The sequence below is a fragment of the Panthera tigris genome, chromosome F3, assembly GCF_018350195.1.
Source record: "Panthera tigris isolate Pti1 chromosome F3, P.tigris_Pti1_mat1.1, whole genome shotgun sequence".
NCBI lineage: Eukaryota > Metazoa > Chordata > Mammalia > Carnivora > Felidae > Panthera > Panthera tigris.
In genome coordinates this window covers 41,654,668-41,667,521 of record NC_056678.1, presented here as the reverse complement: position 1 = coordinate 41,667,521, position 12,854 = coordinate 41,654,668, and the positions used below count along the sequence as shown (strand labels likewise).

Genomic DNA, 12,854 nt, shown 5'->3' with positions numbered 1-12,854 from the left:
ATGTATAAATAAAAATATTTTTTCCCTTCTTTTTCATTTTGGCAGGAGTGTAGTAAGCCACAAGAGGCATTTGGCTTTGAACAAGCAGCCAGGGACTATACCCTCCGTACTTTTGGGGAAATGGCAGATGCATTCAAATCTGATTATTTCAACATGCCAGTCCATGTATGTACATACATACTGCTTTGATACAGAATTTTAATAACTTTTGTAGAAAGATGTATCTGAAGACAAATTTGACTTGGTGCTTATTTTGATAGTCATTATGCACAGTGAACTTTTAATTTGTTTAGTAATATTAAAATTCTGTAATACTTTAAAATACATCCTGATTTTTCACTTGGTTTCTCTAAAGAGGGGCTTTTCCACACAAATTATACAGCATCAATAACAGAATATTAGTAAAGGAGACCAACAGCAGTGCTTTTAGTTGAACAAATGTACTGTAAAGAAAACTTTACACGGGCGCCTGGGTGGCTCAGTCGGTTAAGCATCATACTCTTGGTTTTGGCTCAGGTCATGATCTCCCAGTTTGAGCCCTGCATTGGGCTCTGTGCTGTCAGCGCAGAGCCTGCTTGGGATTTTCTCTCTCTCTCCCTCTCTCTCTCTCTCTCTGTCCCATGCAGTCTCTCTCTCTTCTAAAATAAATACATAAACTTAAAAAAAAAAAAGAGTTGTCAATATTTAGTAGGACATATTAAAAAAAAGAAGAGGAGGGGCGCCTGGGTGGCTCAGTGGGTTAAGCGGCCGACTTCGGCTCAGGTCATGATCTCGCGGTCCGTGAGTTCGAGCCCCGCATCGGGCTCTGTGCTGACAGCTCAGAGCCTGGAGCCTGTTTCAGATTCTGTGTCTCCCTCTCTCTGACCCTCCCCTGTTCATGCTCTGTCTCTCCCTGTTTCAAAAATAAATAAAACGTTAAAAAAAAAAAATTAAAAAAAAATAAATAAAAAAATTAAAAAAAGAAGAGGAAAGCTTTACAATGTACTGAATGACTCCTGTGTGCAGGTCAGCATGCTTGTGTATGTTGTTGTGTTATCATAAGTATTATAAACTTCAGGGTGAGTTCATTTTAAATTTTCTTTTATGCTCTTAGAAGCATAAGCATGTTTCATTCAGCATTTAATGTTCCATCAAGTGAGTACACCAGAATTAAATGGTTTCCTACCGTAATTCTGGACACTTGGGTTGTATTTTTTCTCACTGACCAACAAAGTACTGTAGCAGACACTTCACACATGTAGATTTCTTTAGCTGGATTGTTTTCTTGGCATGCTTACTGAGGTCAGATGAATTTTCTCCCTACTCTAATGGCTGTATCATTTGAGGGAACCCAGCAGTATATGAGTGAATTTGTTTTTCCCTAAAAGCACTAACGCTAGCTGTTAAGTTACTTAAAATGTTTGCCTATTTGATGGGCTTATAAATTCAAAATATGCTCTTTTGAATTTTCAGTTCTTTTGACACCTCCTGTAGTATATTATTTTCTGGTATGTTTGCTTCACCAGTTGGTGGTATGCATGTGACCTCTTCTCTCTGTGCTTAGTTTTTCATTTTACTTAGAAGATGAGGACCTTGAGGGATCGCATTTAAGTTACCTGTCTCTAGACTCACGTGGGATTAACCACAGATCCTAGACACTCCGTCTGGTGGCTCTTTGTACTGCTGTAGAGTAATTGCTCTTTTGTTCACGTTCTGCACTCTTTTTCATCATGGCTCCCTGCAGCACTGTCAGCCAGGCCTAGTGAGAGGAGCGTAAGGTGCACCCAGGTAATGTGTTTGGACACCTCTCACGGATAAAGCGTCCTTCACACACAGCTGTTATTACTGTGTAATAGTCCATCAAGTTATGTATTCTATTTCCCATACAAAAAAGCATCTCCAGTTTTTGAATGTCAGAATTTTGCTTTCCTTGACTCCCTTTTAGAGTCGTAGCCAGGTTGGTGATAGAGGAACCTGAATTCTTAATCAGTACTTCCTCTTTAGTTAGACAGTCGCTTTCAGAAAATAATGTGTATGTGTGAACTGCCTGGGATCAATTGTGGAACGTTATGGATATAATTTTCCTTAGGGTGCTATCCTATGATTCCTGTCACTTAGCTAATCTCTTCAGATTGGTCATGGGTAGTTTGTGAGTGTCTGAGAAAAAATTCATTTTTTTCTCTTCCTCATTGTTTTATTTCCAGATGGTTCCCACAGAACTGGTTGAGAAAGAATTTTGGCGACTGGTAAGCACTATTGAAGAGGATGTCACAGTAGAATATGGAGCCGATATTGCCTCAAAAGAATTTGGCAGTGGCTTCCCTGTCCGAGATGGGAAAATCAAACTTTCACCTGAAGAGGAGGTAGGCTGTAGCTGTGAGGCACTTGTATTTCAAGCAGAGACCTGCATTTAAAGCTGATAGTTCAGCATATCCTTATCTAAAGGACATAGTACAGCATTCATGGCCTTACTGCAAATATATGTATGGTTGGAACTTGAATTATTAATTAAAATTCTTTTTGGTTGGCTTAAAGTAATATTTATGATTACTTTCAGCACATTTTTGATTACTAGATTTTTAATGATTTCAAGAAAAGTAGAAAGAGCCCACAGAACAATTCTAGTCCCAGCTGTTCTACTGCGTTGTGATGATGTGGGGAGATGCTTAACCTCCCCTGTGCCTTCAGTCCATAACTTTGGTTTCTCCTTCTGAAGAAAATTTGAGGGATTGGGACCAGACCTATTTATCTTTTAACTTCAGTGTTTATGAGTCTAGTATTTTCCACAATAGCAAACTTTTAGGAAGATTTTTTTTTTTTTTAAAAACCTTTTTGAAATCTAACCTAGATGAGTACATAACAGTGTGCACAGCTTGATGAGTTTTCACAAGCTGAATACACCCATGTAACCAGCACTAGAACAAGAATAAGGACATTACCTGTTATTACCAGACCTTACCCCTGAAGTTCCCCTTTTGTCCTCCCTCTTTTCCTACCTTCCCTGTCTCAGGACAACCACTATCCTGACTTGGAGCACCATAGGTTAGATGGCCTGTTTTTGAACTTGATATAAACAGACTGATACGATGTATTTCCTCTGTAGCCAGAACAAAGGGAGTGGGCAGATACAGAAGTGTATACTATATGAGTCCGTTTATATAAAGTTCAGAACTGAGCAGAAGTAATATATGGGCATCTAAGAAGTCAGCATAGTGGTCTCCCCTCCTTTCCTCTGATCCCAGCCTTTTTGTTTTGAAGACTGTTTTCAGTCAGCTTTCTGAAACGTGCAGAATCTAAAACGTTAGCATGATGTAGCTAAACCTTTATACCTTGTTTGCTTCTTTCTTTTTAGGAATATCTTGATAGTGGCTGGAATTTGAACAATATGCCAGTGATGGAACAGTCTGTCCTTGCTCACATTACCGCTGATATATGTGGCATGAAACTTCCTTGGTTATATGTAGGAATGTGCTTTTCTTCATTCTGTTGGCATATTGAAGACCACTGGAGCTATTCGATTAACTACCTGCACTGGTAAGAAGTTCCAGATAACCTACAAATGGTATGCGAGCTGGGCTGGAAACTTTCCTTTTCGTCTCAGATGTGTCTTAACTCTTCAACTGTGTCTGAAAAGTAACGAGCTATTTTTTTCCCCCCCAAGTTTTCACTACTGTTGGAACAGGCATCTTAACAAGTTAAGGCAGTGGTTCTTAAGGATTCCTAGGAAGTCCATAAATCCCCTGAAATTGTACACACACTATTTTTCAGGTACAACATGTTTCTGCAGAGAGGGTAGACAGATTTTAGTGAAAAATCTTTACTCATGGAAAGATTAAAAAGCACTGAGCCTTGCTCTTACTATGGAAAAATCCCATTCCATGCCAGTGGCAGCTCAGATACCCTTTGGACGAGTAGTGAAGTCTAGGTGCTAGAGTCCAGGTCCTTGGAACTGCCAGCTTCTATTTCGTGCTGCTGAATTCTGGCGTCATTATACATAGTAGAATGGGCTTCGTCAGTGCGTGTGTGCGTGGTGGCCGGGTGCACATATTCAGACTTTTTTTTAAACTCTAAGCAAAGCGATTGCTTCTTTCACATCTGTTTTTTTACCCCCTCCATTTCCCTTGCTTTTCTAAGTACAGAAATATTTGAAGATCTGTAACTCACTTAAGTCCCCACACGAGGAATTTGAGAATGTACCACAAGAAAGAGGGAGTTGGCAAATATATGTGGAGCATCAGTTCTGCTTCCCTAGGCAATTGCTCCCAGCTGTAAAATGAAGATTATATTTACCATACCTCACAGGGATGTTACAGATTAATTGGTTGACAGTTTAAAGTGCTTTGAAGAATAAGAGCTCTTTAGAAATGCTAATTGCCTTATTAGTGTTTGATTTAACCTTGCGTGTCAGAACGGACAAGGGAAAAGGATGATGGAGAATTGCCATCCCTTGTCAATTGCTATAAGAAATTGTGGTAACCACATACCCTGTAGCTAACACGTTATCTTATATTCTTAGAAACTCTAGATGTTTACACTTTCTAAAGGATCAGGTAAAAATGGGAAGGAGGAGAGGGACCTGGGACATAAAGTCTCATGTTCAAATTCTATACATTTGAAGGGGGAAATGCATCATATATGTTCAGATCACATTTCTAATGACACTCAGAACATTCCTATGTAGCATAATCTTAACAGAGCAGGGTCTGAAATATATGACTTGTGAACTATTTTTTGTTTATGTTGTTGCAGACTGATTTTTTTCTAATGAAATTTCATGTTTATATATTTCTTGAGATTGATTTATTTTTACAATCTGTTTGCAGGGGTGAGCCAAAAACCTGGTATGGAGTCCCAGGGTATGCTGCCGAGCAGCTAGAAAATGTAATGAAGAAACTAGCTCCAGAGCTCTTTGTGTCCCAGCCAGATCTTCTCCATCAGCTTGTGACCATCATGAACCCCAATACCCTGATGACTCATGAAGTGCCTGTATGTTCTGGGTCAATCCTCCTGCCACTCAGGCTTAATTTACCACTTCTCTTCCCTTACTCAGTTTTTTATGCATTGATTTGGTTATGTGTTCCATACCATAACTGCGTAGCAGAAACAGCTGCTTGGTGTAATTGGATACTATACTGCAATAAGCCAGTCAGACTAGATCCTTGGACACCATAAAAACGAATTTGTTGCAGCTAATAACTAGGTTGCCAAGCAGCCATATTTTGCAAATACTAAGTGTGATGCTTTCTTTTTTTTTTTTTTCCAGTGTCTAATTCAAGCTTTCTAAACCGTAATTTTTCTTTATAGCTTCAGTCTTTCAATGCAACAAAACAAAGACCTTAATGTTATTTGTATAAATTACGGTGAAAATGTCTAGGTTCTGTTCTAATAATTAGATCTAAGCTCTAGTGTCAGAATCCTTTATACTCTGTCCCTACCTTAAAAAAAAAATTATGGAATCTATTTGAACTTAATTTTGAATGATAAACTGAAATGATCTCCATGCTTGGTAGGTCTTAGTTGTATTATACCTCCACCCCAATTAAGCTTACTTAAAGAGAAAATTTATTGCAAGCTCTTGAGCTTAGATTTCAGGGTTCCTACTCTAGACTGAAAGGTGCTGTTGTTGGTGATACCACCTCTGAGGTTGGTGTACAAAGTGACACTTACTAGTATATGGTTTCCTGTTGGAGAATGCTCTGAAGATATTTAGGGAGGCCAGAGTGAAGCGTGTGAAGTTGAGGGGTCCATCTCAGCTAGCTAAGTCGAATGTAGATGGTACGGTTACTGCGCTAAAGTGCATTCCTGATGTTGCTGTGACCTAAATTTCATGCTTTGGGGGCCACGGGCTAGTAAGTGGGGACAGATGGAAAGGATTTTTCTTTGAGGGATCATAAATTATTCATGGAGACTAGCTTAGAAAGTAATGACCAATAACTACCAAAATACCACCATCTCCTTGTGTTGGTATTTTTCACATTGATTTTTCCCCCTCATATTGACTGATCTTTCTGACTTGTTATAAGTAACTTGCCCTAAATGAGACGTCTGGCCATGATTCTCAGTGATTTAGTTGAGGAACCCATGGGGCTTGATTCTGGACCCGCAGAGATGGATGAGTGAGCCTGTGCATTTGAGACTCAGAATTTAAGGGTTAAAGACAGATACTCTTTACACAGATAATGGAACGGTGGTGTGCTTTAACAGTGCTGTCAACTATGAGGCTGATGCACTAACTCTAGGGAGAATTAGAAAGGACTTGTAATGATCATTTGAACTAAGACTTGGAGCTCTGATAAAGAATATTTTTGGTGGATTTGGGGGTAGAGGGGAGAAACTATTCCCCGTAGAAGGGATTGTGCCCATGTGGTGGGTAGTGGTCTTCAAACTTCCGCCTATATCTGAACCCCGAATGGCTGAACCTCACCCCCAGAGCTTCTGGTTCTGTTAGTCTGGGTGGTGCTCGAGAATTTGCATTTCCGAGTTGCCAGTTGGTGTTAATACTCTTAGTCCAGGAACTACATTTTGGACAAGATGGAGAGAGAGATGTTGAAAAGATACTTAATTTTATTATTTTATGGGAGTAAGTTCAGCCTGAGGATTTGTGTGCCTAGAGCACTATAGGTTTTTTTAATTAAGAACAAATTAAAAAAAAAAAATTTTTTTTTAATTTTTTTTTTAACATTTATTTATTTTTGAGACAGGGAGAGACAGCATGAACGGGGGAGGGTCAGAGAGAGAGGGAGACACAGAATTTGAAACAGGCTGCAGGCTCTGAGCTATCAGCACAGAGCCTGATGCGGGGCTTGAACTCACAGACCGCGAGATCATGACCTGAGCCGAAGTCAGATGCTTAACCGACTGAGCCACCCAGGCACCCCAAGATCAAATTTTTTAAAAATGTTTATTTTTGAGAGAGACACTGTGGGCAGGGGAGGGGCAGAGAGAAGAGGGGGACAGAATATCAGAAGCAGGCTCTGCACTGATAGCAGTGAGCCCACTGCGGGGCTTGAACTCATAAACCTTGAAATAGAGACTTGAGCTGAAATCGGAAACTCAACTGACTGAGCCACCCAGGCACCTCTGCTTCAGGCTCTGAGCTGTCAGCACAGAGCCCGATGCGGGGCTCAGACCCACAAACCGTGAGATCATGACCTGAGCCGAAGTTGAATGCTTAACCATCTGAGCCACCCAGGTGCCCCTTCGTTGTCTTTTTGACACTAGCCATTCTAAGAGGTGTAAAATCTCTCATTGTGGTTTTGATTTGCATTTTCCTGATGATTAGTGATATTGGGCATCTTTTCACCTACTGCTGGCCATCTCTATATCTTCTTTGGCAAAATGTCTACTCATGTCTACGTTTCAATTGGATTATTATTATTATTATTATTTTTTGGTGTTGAGTTGTTGGATATTAATCCCTTAATGGATAGATAATTTGCAAATATCTTCTACCATTCAGTGGGTTGCCTTTTCATTTTTACTGATGGTTTCCTTTGCTGTGCAAAGGCTCTTTAATATGTCGTAGTCCCAGTAGTTTATTTTTGCTTATTTCCCTTGCCTGAGGAGAACCTATCCAGAAAAATGTTGCTAAGGCTGATGTCCAAGAGACTGCTGCCTTAATACACGTTTGTTTTTTTTTTTTTTTTTTAAGTTTTTTATTTTGAGAGAGAGGGAGAAAATATGAGTCAGGGAGGGGTAGACAGAGAGGGAGAGAGAGAGAATCCCAAGCATTCTCTCCATTGTCAGCACAGAGCCTGACACGGAGCTTGAACCCACACACTGGTGAGATCGTGACCTGAGCAGAAGTCAGATGCTTAACCGACTGAGCTACCCAGGCTCCCCAATGCAGGGTTTTGTTTTGTTTTGTTTTGTTCTTCGTTGAGTGGGTGGTGAGAAAAGGGGAATTGTTGGGAGGTAAGTTTGAGGCCTAAATCAAGATCGCTGTATGGGATGACTGGTGGTAGGAGATCCTATTTTGGTATAATAAAATTAGAATATTCTTAACTGTAGCTATATTTAGAAAGATGTGTCCTAATCCTGGATGTAGCCAAATTTTTGTAGTAAAAGCCATGTGTTCTATTCAGATATTAATAATCAGCCTACTAGTCTGGGGTACTATTCCATCTTGTGACAGAAACGAGTATCTCTGTGATTCTTCTACCGTAGTTCTTTTTTTATGGTTCACTTTTAGTTAGCAGAAAGCTTCCCTTTCTGGAGACTTATCTGATAGTCTGTGCCCAGTTTGTCTTTCACGGATGTCACTAAAAATCTCCAATTTCTGTCTCTATAGGTTTACCGAACTAATCAGTGTGCTGGGGAGTTTGTGATTACGTTTCCAAGAGCCTACCACAGTGGTTTTAATCAAGGTTTTAATTTTGCTGAGGCTGTTAACTTCTGCACTGTTGATTGGGTATGTAATTATGACTTAGTGAGCCTTTTCAAATGTATTGTTTTCCTACAGAAATGGTATATAATACTTTAAAAGCTTTCATGTGTATGGTTGCTTAAACCTGTTGCTGCTCAAATGGCTGGTTTACAAATTGTTTACCATCCATAGTGAGATAGAGTACTTGGCATCACATTGTAAAGCAGGGCTGTACTAACTAAGCGCACTACTGGGTTCAGCTGATAATGTTTTTCTTCTGTAAAAGTGAGACTTGATGAATAAATGAGTCTGTTGATTTACATTTTCGGTGAAATTCAGGATTTCATTGCAAACTCATAACAAACAGTTCAGTCTTAAGACTATACAGCAGTAGCTTAAATTATCTACAGGACAGCAATTTTCAGTGATGTATTTGGTTTTGGTTGTAGATTTTTTTTTTTTTTTTAATATTTATTTATTTTTGAGAGAGAGACAGAGGCAGAGCATGAGCAGGGGAGGGGCAGAGATAGAGAGGGAGACACAGAATCCGAAGCAGAATCCGAATCTGTCAGCCCAGAGCCTGACACAGGGCTCAAACCCATGAACTGCAAGATCATGACCTGAGCCGAAGTTGGATGCTTAACTGACTGAGCCACCCAGGCGCCCCTAGATTTTTTTTTTTTAATGTTTGTTTATTTTGAGAGAGAGAGTGCGAGCAGGTGAGAGGGAGAGAGAGAATCCCAAGCAGGCTCAGGCTCTGTGCTGTCAGCACAGAGCCTACGTGGGGCTTAATCCCATGAACCACAAGGTCATGACCTGAGCCAAACCCAGGTGCCTTGTAAAGTAGACTTTTTGTATTAGTAATATTACTTTTCATTTACATAAAAAGATCTAGTTTAAGTGTGTGATGTTAAATCTAATGAATTATAGCCTTGTTTCAGTGCTTTCCTGTGTAATAGTACCACCTGTATCTAAAATTATTTTCTGTTCTACTTTGGAGCATTATTATTCCCTGGAGTAGGTTAACCCACACTAGTTCAGCATAGTTGTTTCAGGAAATGTGTAAATTCATATGTCCAGTTAGAGTTTACATTGTTATAGACAATAATACATTGTTAATACTTTTTTTTTTTTTAAGTTTATTTATACCCAGCGTGGGGCTTGAACTCATGACAACTGAGATCAGGAGTTGCATGCTTTTCTGACTGAGCCAGCCAGTCACCCAAGTCCATTGGTTTTTTTTAACTGCCTAATATGCCAGATCTTTTAAGATGCAAAGATTAAAAAAAAAAGGCCCAAGGCTTCTTAGAGTCTGGTTTTAGGGTTGATATTTGTATTATGACCCAGAATATCATATTTAGTAATTTGATAATGGTCAAAAGTCTTTGGAAATAGGAAGGAGAAAGATGAATGAATGTCATGTATTCTCTGTCTTTTGACCCAGCTGCCATTAGGCCGACAGTGTGTGGAGCATTATCGTTTGCTTCACCGCTATTGTGTATTTTCCCACGATGAGATGATTTGCAAGATGGCTTCCAAGGCTGATGTACTAGATGTCGTCGTGGCTTCAACTGTTCAGAAAGACATGGCCATTATGATTGAGGATGAGAAAGCTTTAAGAGAAACTGTCCGTAAATTGGTAAGGTTCTGGAATCCTTCTAATTGCATATCTCAGGGCATTACTTAGTAAAATTCTTACACGTATTAGTACCATTTTAAGAAGTCTTTTCTTAATCTAATTTCCTTTAAGAGCATTCTGATAGATGTGTATTAGTATCTCTTTGTGGTTTTAATTTCTACTTCTCTAATGGCTACTGATTTATTGAACATCTTATCATGTGTGTGCTTATTTACTACTTGTGTATGTATCTCTTTGATAAGTGTCTGTCCAAGTGTTTTGTCCCAGCCCCCTTTTTATTGGATTGTTGTGAGACTTCTGTGTATTCTGGATGCCAATCCTTTGTCAGATGGGTGCTCTACACATATTTTCTTCTAGTCAGTGGCTTGTCTTTTCATTCTCAAAGCAGTGTCTTTGTAAAAGCAGAAGTTTATTTTGATGAAGTTCAGTTAAGCAGTTGTTTCTTTTTTGCATCTCTTTTATGTCCTTAAGAAATCGTATCTAACCCAAAGTCACAAAGACTTTCTCCTGTATAGTCAGTCACCTAGAATTTTTAGTGTTAGGTTTTACATATGAATCTTTAACTCATCTCAAGTAATTTTTATTTATGGTGTAAGGTGTGGTGTGGGTTGGGATGACTCTTTTCCTCATATGGGTGTCTCATTGCTTTAGCACCAGGTCTTGAGAAGACTGTTCTTTTTCTGTGGAAATGCCCAGGCACCTTTGTGTTGAAATTTGACTCACCTATATGGGTCTATTTCTACATTCTGTTGTATTCTCTTAATTTATGCATTTATCTATTGCTGTTACCCTATGCTGTTGATTACTGTAACTTTGTAATAAATCTTGAAATGAGGTAGTGTGAGTCGTACAACTTTGTTCATTTTAAAAATTGGTTTGGCTATCTTAGTTCCTTTGCTTTACATATAAATTTGAGAATCAGCTTTTTGATTTCTACCAAAAAACCTGTTAGGCTTTCATTGGAACTCCATTAAGTCCATGAATATAGTTGGGAGAATTGATATTTTAACAATGCTGACTCTTCCAGTTCATGGACATAGTATATCCACCATTTATTTAAGTCATCTTGATTTCATTCATTCGGTATTTTGTAGATTGCAGCATACAGATCTTATACATAGTTTCTTGGGTTTATAATTATATACTTTATGTTTTTTGGTACTGTTATAAATGATACTTTAAAACAATTTTTATTTCAAATGGTTTATGGCTTATATTTATAAATATAATTGACTTATGTATATTGACTACTTGTATACTGCAACCTTGCTAATAAACTCAATTGTTTATTAGCTTTTGTTAGACTGTTGGGGACAGTGGTATCTGCAAATAAATAGTCACATTCATTTTTTTTTTTTTAATGTGCTGTTTTAGATAGAATCCTTGAATTTTGACTCCCTGAAGCCTGTACAGATCAACAACAGCTTACTCACCTTCCCCTGATATTTTACAGTTAGGGAAAACAATGCCCAGAGGGTTTAAGTGCCTTTACCAAGGTCTTATAGCAATAATGGTAACTCATTTTTGAAACTTGAAGAACTTAAAATTTTTTTCTAGATGTGGAAATTTACAAACTAAAATTGGGCAAACTGTATATGGGTCATTCTCAAGGAAAATCTGTAAAGTTGGTCCTTAATCTCATTTTAAATAAAAGTGCAACCATTTTTATTTCCAAGTCCTTTTTAATGATCAGTTCCAGTTTAAAACCAAAATTCATTCATTAGTGGTTTCCTTACTCTCCTCTGTCGTTGTTGGTCCTTGTAATCAGGAAGTAAAATGGTCAAAAGGTTAAAATACAGAGTAACAGTAAAACAAAGGAGCTTGGTGTCTCATAAATTGACTTAATCAGCTTCTGGCACTTTCATGGTTGGATTTGGATTCCCTTTTAGATAAGGAGAAAAGGTGGTAAACGCTTGATCTTTGAGTGACAAAAGTATGTCCTAGAGGGCTCTCCAGGTGTCAGGTGGTACAAACTGCGGTTGAAATTTACTGGTTCAGTATCTTATTTTTCTTGATACTGTTTCAATTAGGAAATACTTCATTATGACTGTAGTCTTTATTGTATGTTTTTCTAACATTTTGGATAAATAATAATCCCTTTAGATAACTTTTTCATGTGAGAGCTGATCTACCACTAAGCATCTTCCCATCAATAATCCCTTCATGACAGTCTTTTCCTCTTCCTTCCTTTTTATTTACTCTTGTTCTTTTTATTACTCTGAATTCCTGTATAATATTTCCTCTGAAGTAGAAAGTATATACGTTTCTTTTGCTTTTATTGACTATATCCAGATTATGGACAGAGCCAATTTGTAGTAGAATAAACAGCTAATGTCAGTAGTGCACGATCCTATTGATAACTGTTTTCATACACACTCTGATCACAATGACCAAACATAAGGGCCTACCTTGTCCAAAAAGAGGTTCTCTCTAAACAAATGAGGTAGTTTACCTTGCCCATAGTAGCTAGGTTGTTGTTACTTTGTATTCCAGACATTTTTAATCATGCACTCCTATTTTCGTAAGGCCCTCCCACCCATTTTTTTTTTTTTTTTTTTTTTAACTCAGCTGTTATGTAGTTTTCTTGGGGGCCGGTGGATTATATTATCCTTTGGAGGTCTCTAAAGTACACTTTATTTTAGGGAGTAATTGATTCAGAAAGAATGGATTTTGAGCTGTTGCCAGATGATGAGCGTCAGTGTATAAAATGCAAAACGACATGCTTCATGTCTGCCATCTCCTGTTCTTGTAAACCTGGCCTGCTTGTTTGCCTGCATCATGTGAAAGAATTGTGTTCCTGTCCCCCTTATAAATATAAACTGAGGTGAGTAGGAAAAATGATCTTTTCTTTGGAAAACCCTAAATCCTTAA

General features: G+C 38.4%; 1 protein-coding gene across 2 annotated transcripts in view; it reads left to right on the top strand.

Moving 5' to 3' along the window:
• The window catches only part of KDM5B (lysine demethylase 5B), an 80,891-nt gene that overhangs the window by 43,941 nt on the left and 24,096 nt on the right, over window positions 1-12,854 (top strand). For both annotated transcript variants that reach the window (XM_042976880.1, XM_042976879.1), the window contains exons 9-15: window positions 46-165; window positions 2,184-2,342; window positions 3,332-3,513; window positions 4,803-4,965; window positions 8,270-8,389; window positions 9,789-9,983; window positions 12,626-12,807. In XM_042976880.1, coding sequence (XP_042832814.1) covers window positions 46-165; window positions 2,184-2,342; window positions 3,332-3,513; window positions 4,803-4,965; window positions 8,270-8,389; window positions 9,789-9,983; window positions 12,626-12,807 — 1,121 coding nt within the window. The remainder of the gene's footprint in view (window positions 1-45; window positions 166-2,183; window positions 2,343-3,331; window positions 3,514-4,802; window positions 4,966-8,269; window positions 8,390-9,788; window positions 9,984-12,625; window positions 12,808-12,854) is intronic.